This window comes from Tinamus guttatus, unplaced genomic scaffold (genome assembly GCF_059628265.1).
Source record: "Tinamus guttatus ecotype Peru unplaced genomic scaffold, ASM5962826v1 Tinamus_guttatus_pri_ptg000866l, whole genome shotgun sequence".
NCBI lineage: Eukaryota > Metazoa > Chordata > Aves > Tinamiformes > Tinamidae > Tinamus > Tinamus guttatus.
This window is the reverse complement of record NW_028289400.1, coordinates 426,446-435,901: the sequence shown is the minus strand read 5'-3', so window position 1 is coordinate 435,901 and position 9,456 is coordinate 426,446. Positions and strand designations below refer to the sequence as shown.

The following is a 9,456-nucleotide window of genomic DNA, read 5'->3' as shown; positions in this document are numbered from 1 at the left end:
AGTAAAAAGTCCCGTTTAAATAAAACTTCAAAAACCAAAAATTTAAAGGGTATTACACCTGAATTTCTGTAACCTGATGATTGTAATTATATTGCATAAGTGAGGACTGTCAGTAGCTGCTCTTAGTTAGGTTTATCACACAAGTTAACCCCAGATTTTGTCTTTTCTATCCTTTGCGAGGAAATTGCACAGGAGTTTAGATTAATTCTGGATTAGATCACAGACGCAGACTGGCTCTGTGGACTGCTCTTTGTGTGCCCTTTTCATCAACAAATGAATGAAGAAATTCACTTTTGTGTGCTTTTTTTTTGCAGTGCAGAAGAAATAGTTCAGTGATTACATTCCAAACAGGGGAAAAAAAGAGCAATATTTTACTTGCTTTATAAAATTACATTAGGAATTGCTGAAAAAATTGCAACAACTCTTCTCCCTCTTTTTTTTTTAAAAAGCCTCTAGACTCTTTAAACTGATGGTTTTGCATTGCCAAAACCATCAGAGACAGAGGAGAACTATTTTAGATGTTCGTTTTTTTGGTGAAAGTTCAAAAAATTCAGAGAAAAATATTAATAAAAAATATTTTTTGCCTTGTGGCTTATTTTTCTAAAGAGAAAAAATAATGCCCAGTTCAGTTTTATTTGCATGAGATTTACTTGTCTGCTTCTGATTTTAATGTCTGGCTTTGGCAGCTTTATTTGTTAGGATGCTCAGAATATGTAAGTATTAGCATTAGTAGAGGAATTTGTCCAAGTGCTTTTAATACCTCCGTTCATGAGACAACGGCTGAATTCTCCTCACCTGAATTCATGGATAACCTCACAGATACCCAGGAACAATATCAGGCTAAGGTTAATTGGTCTCCAAATCAGAATAACACATCAAAAATGTGACTTTACCTTAAGAGCTTTTTAAAACCACGATGTGCATGGAAAAAAAGAGAGACCCTAGTTAATAACTCTAGGTAAAATATCTTTACAGCCAGGAAATTTCCCTCTTGATACTCTGATTAGCCCTGGCATCAGTTTGAGAGGATTTTTGTGAATGTGTATGCAAAGGCCTCTCTTCTTCTCAGGTGCATTTGTAGCTGTATACACTTGTGAAGTTCAAAAGTTTGAAAATATGATTATTTTGCTCTAATTTGAGAATTTGTAATGACTGTTCCGATTTTTAGGCTTTGGAACTGCGATTTCTCCCATTTCTTGGGTTGTGGTTATCGACTGAACATCTGTTGAGCACCCAGGAGCTCCGTGCGAGCCGTCCTGTTCCTGAAGGATCCCGCAGGCCATGGGGGCTCCTCTCTTTGAATCCCGACCACCCCGTTCCAGAGCGTAGCCCGGGCTGTAACGTGCTTTAAATCACGCCTCACATCTCCCGGTTTTCCTCGGAGGCCTTGGCAGGCCGGAGTGTCCGGTGAAGCGCGGATGGCAGCTTATCTCATGGAGAGCCTGGAACAAGGCCCTCGCAGGCCCTGGTGTTAAAGAGCTCGACTTATCTGGGACGGGTGGCAGGTGCCCGGGCTCCATTGCCCCGTGCGGCACCCGGGGACGTGGCTCCATGTGTCGCTGTCAAACACCTCCCTGCAGGTCCGGGGCCCATTCCTGAATCCGGAGCTTTGGGCAAAAAGGGCCCCCGTCGCCTGTAACAGCACATGGAAAAGTTACTGGCAACCACTACGGGCTCAAGCCTTAGTGTCCTTTAGTCCCAAGTTTTGTGTGTTTTTAAATGTCTATAAGTTAATGTCTATAAGTTCAGTGTCTGTAAGTACCTCAAGGGAGGCAGTGAGGAGGATGGTGCTGGTCTCTTTTCACTGGTGGCCACCAACAAAACTAGAGGAAATGGCCACAAACTGAAACACCAAAAGTTCCACAGGAACTTAAGGAAAAAAATTTTAACAGTGAGGGTGCCAGAGCCCTGGAACAGGCTGCCCAGAGAGGTTGTGGAGTCTCCTTCTCTGGAGATCTTCAAACCCGCTTGGACGCAGCCCTGTGCCACGTGCTCTAGGTGACCCTGCGTGTGCAGGGGTTGGACTGGATGATCCCTAGAGGTCCCTTCCAACCTTAAGCATTCTATTCTATGAAATGGCTAATTATGGTACCTCGGGGTACCCTTGTACCTGTACTGGGTACCTGTAACCATCTTTATAATCCAGGCTGTCCTAGAAGCCGCCTAAATTACAAGAACATCCTTAAAGTAACTCCCTGTACTGCTTCTCCCCTTTACATCCTCATAGCAGCTCTCATCCTAGCACCAGGGATTCAAAAATGGTTTTTAAAAGAAAGAATTCAAGAAAGATTTTTGTTTTGCAATCTGAGCACAGCCACAGTAGGCTCTACCTTATACTACATCTGCTTTTCCATCTGTCAAGCAATGGCTGGAGCAACTTGAAGCCTCAACTCTTTGGCTCTGAATGACCTTCCTTGGTGTATAAACTCCCTCAGATAAAAAAGAATAAGTGAAATGAGACTTCCTTGGGTATTCCCTTCTCACCTGTGCTCCTGATCGGTGGCTCCTGCCTCTCAGATTTAGCTTTCTTCTCTTGCTGCATCTCTTTTCTGAAACAGAAATGATTTCACTCATTTATATTAGGTCTCATGAGTCTTCACTATGTATCTTTCTAGAATATTCTTTTGTCTTTGATTAATACACACTATGTGAATGTACTACTTTATTACATAAAGCAAGAAAATAAATACACATATTACAGTGAAGAAATGGGAACTATTAGGGGATTGAGAGAGCTTCAGTTAGGGAAAACATCTTATCTCAGAGGTGTGGAAATCTGAAAGAAAGAATTTGAATCCTCTGCATCTCGACCCAGCTTTTACTCCCTGAGTAACAGATCTCAGGCTCACAGGAATCCATTTCATTTTATTTTTGAGTTACTTTTTGCACCTACTCAGTGTTTTTACTAGTCCAGTGACAGCAAGATCTCATGCCTTAAAAATAACCTTGGGCTCGGAATTGCAAATAAAAAGCAATTTTGGAGATTACTGTAGTGATTTGCCATCTAGTGGTCAACTGAAACTACACTGAGTTCTTAATTCAAGTAAAAAGTAAATACATATTTCAGGGTCAAATTCTTAGTAAATCTGGTGTGCTTTCCAAGCAGGATGGTCTCCTTTTTAACCAAGTCACTTCGTAAACCCAACTCATTCCCTTTGAGGACCAATAGTTTCAAAACTGAATATCTAAAATTAGGCACCCTGATTCAAACCAAGCGCTTGCTTTCCCTTCCCTGAGATGTTGCCTCTCTCCTTCCTGCATGTGGCTGTTGTTCTGTGTTTGACTGCAGCAATTGGTCCCAGGGTGGCTTTAGACACGTGCAAGAGGCAAGGGATGTTTTTTCTAGCTACCATCCACTGTAAGTAAAAAAAGGGTGGGAAGACCTATCAAATGAGGGCCTTCAGATAGGTATTTAATGGCAATGAAATGAAAATAAGCTTCCATTGTTATGGGGAAAAAGTGTCAGGGCTAATCTCCGATTTTAAAACCATCCCAATGGGCATCAGGGGGTTTGCGGGTGCCTTGTACGCTGGGAAGCAGTAGGTAGCGGACGGTGCTCAGAGCAATGAGTTCAATGGTAAAAAGATCTCGGATGAAAGGGCAGCACAGGCGACTCGATAAACTGGTGTCCTTGGCAGTGAGGGAGCCCAGCTCCTTCCTGCCCGCTGATACAGGGATCAGGAAAGGTTAATTGCAGCAGAGGTGGAGATGCGACCGGAATGTGCACTAATTCTGCCCCGCACAAATGCCTGACATACTTCAGCTGCTTGTCAGTGCGCATCCAACGATACCATTGCTGGGATGCCTTTAATCACCTCTTTTTTCCCCCCCGTTCTTTTTTTTTTAAAGCTGGAAGCACACTAACAGCATGATTCTGCTGTCTTGGTAAAGGATAAATACTATTTAACTTAAAAAAGCTGATCATAAAGCATTCTTGATGCACAAAGGCACATGCATGCCCAGATACTCAGGCATTTCCAGACATGCTCCCTCCCTTTATATAAAATATATTCCCTGCTTTTTATAGAGCAAGACTAGCTGAGAAGCAAGCTACATTTTAAACATATTACTTTGAAAGAAGCTCTTAGGAAGATCAGGTAACCTTGAAGGTCGTAAGTCACATCTTGATGCTCTTTTCCTTTCTAGACACCTTTTTAAGATCTAACCCGTGCACTCTGGAGCACCAAAATCCTGCAGACTGTTGTGAATAGGATTAATCTAAAAGAGCATTTTCACAATAGAATGCTCTTCTAATAAGTGACAGATGGTTTGATCAAGAGCCTGTTTTGAAAATAACAAATGGGGAACCCAGGGCCAGTTTTCTGGACCCCAAAGGACTGCCTTGCTCTCTGGCAGCCCAAATAAACTGCAAACATTCAGTGTGCAGCCCAAAAACGTACACTTCTTCCAAGCACTAATGGGAAAGGACACATAAGTATTTAACCATTCACTGGTATCTACTAGGGGATCATGCAGGCAGCATCAGCACTGCCTCCTCTTGCCTCTCTATCAGTTCCTGAGCTATAAAATATGCTACAATATATGCAGTGTGCTTAGCATGGCTCTTTCCACACTGGCGCAGCATCAAAAAGCAATATTCAAGGTTACAAAATTTTGGACAGGGACCATCTTCCTAAATTTGTTCAGTGTTCAAAAGAAAGGGTTTTTTGACCCTAAAATCACCCCAAATTTTCACTGGCTTTGCAGAAGTTAAGCTTCACTGCAAACACCAGGGTAAATTTGTAAAGAATCTGACAGGGATTGTAAAAGACTCGCTTGCTAACCAGAACTTTTGCACCTTGGCAACATGCTGTACAGGTCCTGAGGTTGGCCAACAGCAGGGACAAATCAGGGGTTGAACACAAAATCCCTGAACTTTCTCAAAGCAGGGCTTTGGTTCAGACACGCCTCTAAAAACAACATTTAAACCAAATCTGCTAAAGGATATTATGAAGTGTTATGGTGATAGATGGCAATATATTTCCACTCCTCCCTCTACCCTTTCATGGGTTTGATCCCTCCCATATCCTCTCGAGTGATCAGATGAGGTGAGTCAGTGCCTGAGGATGCTCAGTGCTGATTCCAAGGGGGAACTTTTCACTAGAAAACATTCCTCTCCCATTTCTTCGTTGACACAAAGCATATGTTACAGCCTGCATGTATTAATGTGCCAAAAGAATGTTTATTTTGGTTTAGATGAAAGCTTATAGCAAGGCCTGGCTTAGTCTTGTTATGTTTTCAGATGAAGAAAAGAAAAAGAAAGCTCTTAAATGCATTATCTTTATTTGCACATAGGAGTTGTGTTGTGTTCAAAGATTAGGATAGGCCAATTGAGTCTATGAGAAGACCCGAACCAATTTAAGAACATGGTTGCAGATGGGGAAGCACACGGGAAAACTAACCATTTCCAAGCAGTGGAATTGTCAGGACCGGCTTTAGTTGACGCTTGGACAGATTCTAATGCCCAAAATGCTTGGGATTCCTGCATTGGCGCAATTCCGAGTATTCAGTGGTCCTAAAACAGAAACAAGAAAATGAAGATATTTTCAGTGACAAGTTCCCAGCACCCAGTAGCAAAAGGGCTGTTAATTACACAAAGAAACGTTTCCATCCCCAATTATGGTCCCATTGATCTGAATGGGCAACACGTAAAACTTTTCTGGTATAACACAGAGCAAAGAAATATCTGGGAGGCTTCAACCCACTTTTGTATTCCGGCTTTACTATAGCCAGAGGACCTGAGGGAGCATCCTGGCATATCCTGGATGTATTTTGGGACCCCTATATCCTCAGGGCACAGGTCGGGTACAGCTGTATCCCATGGGTGCCTTTTGCCACCTGGGCAAACTACTTATGGAGAGCTGTTCCATAAAGATGCCTAAGGTGAGAAAGGGAATTTTTTCAAAGCATCAAAGGGCCTTATACTTTTAATTCTATTAGGCAATTTTCTCCTCTAAAATGGGGCAATATGTTGCTAATTCACAAAGAAAACACATGGATTGAGCTATAAGGGTTTGAAAGGTGCTTGGATGCTGCCTGTAATGGAAGGTTTATGTTCTTATTGCTCTTACTCTCGGTCTTCAGAAGCCTGTAGACAGGCAGATCCCTGCAGAGATGCTCAATGGCGCTGCCATACACAAACCATTCCTTGATGTTGGCGAGCCCCGAATTGCCAGGTGTGTACTCCACCCACACATCATTTGGGGAGAAGATCTTCTTCAAAGTCTAAGCAGAAAGCATTAAACGTCATCAGCAAGGTAGCTCTGGCTTTGGTCTACTAACACATGCTGTGAGAAAAGCTCCTAAACTAAAATTCTTTGCCTTTGGTCTCACATGGAGCATTAGCTGAGAAAGCTACAAGTTAAGTAAAATACATTTGTATTTTGTAAACAAAGTTCATTAGATCATAATTCTATCAACACAGCAGAATTGAACTGTTTTAGTGTAATAATAAATTATGTTAATTAACTATGATACATTTAAGCAACTGATACCTATGTTAATCTGCTCAGTCTACACATGCATTTTAAAGGGGTCATTAGTACATTTTGCTGTAGAAGTGCCACTTTTATGCTGTCATAAAATGGGCCACAGCTGACACTCATCTCCAGGCAATATTCCCAGTGAATCTCTGGGAAAGTTTTGCCTGCGTAGGAAAGTCACAGTCTACTCAAAGTAAACTGATTTCCAAATTCTGTTCTGAAAACAAAATAACTTCCAATACTTCTTCCTCAAAACATTAGCATGACAACGAAAAAAGGAAAAAAGCTTGTGTGAATTCCTATTAGAGCCATCCAAAATATTCAATCACACTGTTTCCATAGAGATGGGATCTTATGGTTCTGCTATAGCTACCACCCACTATAACAATGCAGAGTGGGCCATGATTGTTCATTTTTCTTAAAATGATTTTGTATTTGATACTCATTTGAAGTTTTATCTTGCCATTTTGTTTCATCATTACAAATCCAGTAACATAATTTCCTAAAAACAAGAGCTGTTCTTAATGCTAGAACAGAGGGCTTCTGTCAAACCACCCACCCATGCAACTTTATTAATATACAGTACAAGAATCTCCATAAAACTACCTCTTTCTCATAAGCTCTGCGCCCAATTTCCCGTAGCTCTGGGAAGGTATTTTTGCCCATTTTCAGGATAAAGCAGGCATTCCGTGAAAACACCCTTGCTGCAATATATCCCTGTGACAAGAAATTACAGTTAGTTCGTTAAAAACAGCTACCATTCCCACTTGGAAGTTGCCCCTATTCTTTAGGGTGAACAAATAACAAAGTTGCTACACAGCCCATCATGACTTTGCACTTGGACCGTTACCTTTGGAGAACTGAAGCAGCCTCCTTATATTAATATCCATCTATAACAGTGAAATTTTCTTCTTCCCTGGACTTGTGCTCCCCTTCATGAATATCCACCATGTGTTTCATTACAAACCTAATCTAAACAACTGCATCATCACATGTGTTAGATAGAGATGGGAAAAGGGGAGGAGAAGCGATGGAAAAGGAAGTTTCAAGACAACTCACAATGAAAATACACCCCTATATTTTTTCCGTGTTTAAAAAATCCTCACGGAGATTGTTTGAGCAGATTCTTGGGTTTACTTACATGCTGGTAGTCAAAAATGGTATCAGAGGAGTACAACCCAGAGCGGATATGGACATCAGCCAAGTTTTTCTTATTGTCAATAGTCATAGTTGCCGTGACCAAACCATTTTCAGGTGACAAGTCGTAGGTCTTTGGAACAAAACACAAAACAGTCGTTCATCGTTATCCTATGAATTAAAGCGCTTCCTTTCAAATAATCAAATGCAATTGCTTCCCATAAATCCCAAGTCTCTTTACAACTCTCTAGCAATGTCAGGAGGCCTTTGGGATGGAAGTTAATTGCCAAGAGCTCAATTCAGGCAGGGAAAGGAGAGGATGGAGCCACATTGTAGGAAAAGGTGAAGCACCCGGGGCAGCCTGTCCCTGTGTGGAGCAGCCTGCAACAGGCTCCAAAACTTAGCCTGAGCTACAGGCGACCAACCTGGGATTGCCTGTTGCTATACAGCTGCACAGAACCCCCTCTTTGCCTGTACAGTTGTCTCCTTTGGCAAAGGGTATTTTCCTAACCCTCAGCAATTAGCACTGTGCTTTTCCTCCCATTATATTCCCATGCATGTAATGCATTTTAAAGCAGTGCACACAGCACAAGGCTTCGCCGTCCACCTACCTGCGATGAAGTCGGGGTCAAGAAGACCCCCAGCAAAGCGAGAATTGCAGCCTGTAAAAGGAACAAACATTTACACTCAACAGAAACACAGGGCAGTGGCACAGCAGCTTAAATAAAATACAATAGATCACACTTCTGAACTGGAAATTCATTAAAAAATAATACAAGCATAAAAGAAATGTAATTTTTGAAGTGAACAGCAGAAAATGTCCATATGTATCATTAGAAAGGAACTTTCTAAAATATAAATTCAATAAAAAGGTGTATACTCACAAATTTGATCATTTTCCTTTCAGAGAGTAGCAAGAGGCTGCAGAAAACGAAAATGAGAGAGCCGCAGAAACATTCAACTTTTATATCTTACCGTAGGTGTGGAAGACACTTGACAAATGTTCTTCATGACTCGAGCAGTTCTCTATCTACATGCCACACCACGGTAAGCTGCTTTATCTGAATTTTGAGCTTCCATAGATATCCTGATCCTGATATGGCAAAAACAATCAGTAAGTCAGCTTTTGTAAACTTAATCACTCTACAAATGGCTATTATTTGCTGACTTTAACTCTGGAGGTGTTTCAGCTCTTGCAGGTTCAAGCTGTTAAGATTTAACACGATGCTTATCCAGTATTAAATGCTATCAGGAAAAGGTGCTGCTCATTTATTCAAGGGCACTTTGTAGACACTCTGCAGACAAACTGGAAAGAAAAACCTGTGTCCCAGGAGCCTGAGTGCCAGCTAATGAACAGAGCAGCTTTGCATCCATCTCCTCCAACTAGTGCATGCGTGGCCTTTTCTCCCAAAAAACGTTGCTCATTCTTGTTTAGTTGCCACGGTGCATATCACATGTATTTGTATTATTGATATAGCCAAGGATAATGATTGTGCTTCAAAGAGACAAGCTGAATAACGACCAGCTTCTCCGGGACAAAAAGCAAAACTTGGTGGTTTCCCAAGGACACAAGTCAAAAGGAGCCTGATGGGGATTCCTGCTTTAAGGAGTATTCTGGTCTCTGTAGCGTATTAAAACCACACTGAGTGCATGATACTGTGGTAGGAAATGTTCTTCTATGAATATGACCTTGTCTGAACTCCTATTTTCACCTCCTTGTGACTCCCACATCAGCCAGTGCAGGTACTTGGAGCAATCACAATTGAGGCCTGTTGTGAAAAATCAGTGTAAAGTAACAGGCGACAAGTTTCTGTAACGTTAGTCACCAGAAAAGAAT

The 9,456-nt window shown here is 41.6% G+C and overlaps 1 protein-coding gene across 1 annotated transcript; it reads right to left on the bottom strand.

The window, feature by feature from the left end:
* Positions 1–5,406: 5,406 nt before the first annotated feature.
* GKN2 (gastrokine 2) lies at positions 5,407–8,551 on the bottom strand. The gene is made up of 6 exons (XM_088537796.1): positions 8,504–8,551; positions 8,231–8,281; positions 7,624–7,752; positions 7,089–7,199; positions 6,072–6,225; positions 5,407–5,515 (listed from the first exon to the last, which is right to left on the bottom strand). The coding sequence occupies exons 1-6, from the start codon at positions 8,513–8,515 to the stop codon at positions 5,436–5,438; spliced, it is 537 nt and encodes a 178-aa protein (XP_088393922.1). The 5' UTR covers positions 8,516–8,551; the 3' UTR covers positions 5,407–5,435.
* Positions 8,552–9,456: the final 905 nt, after the last annotated feature.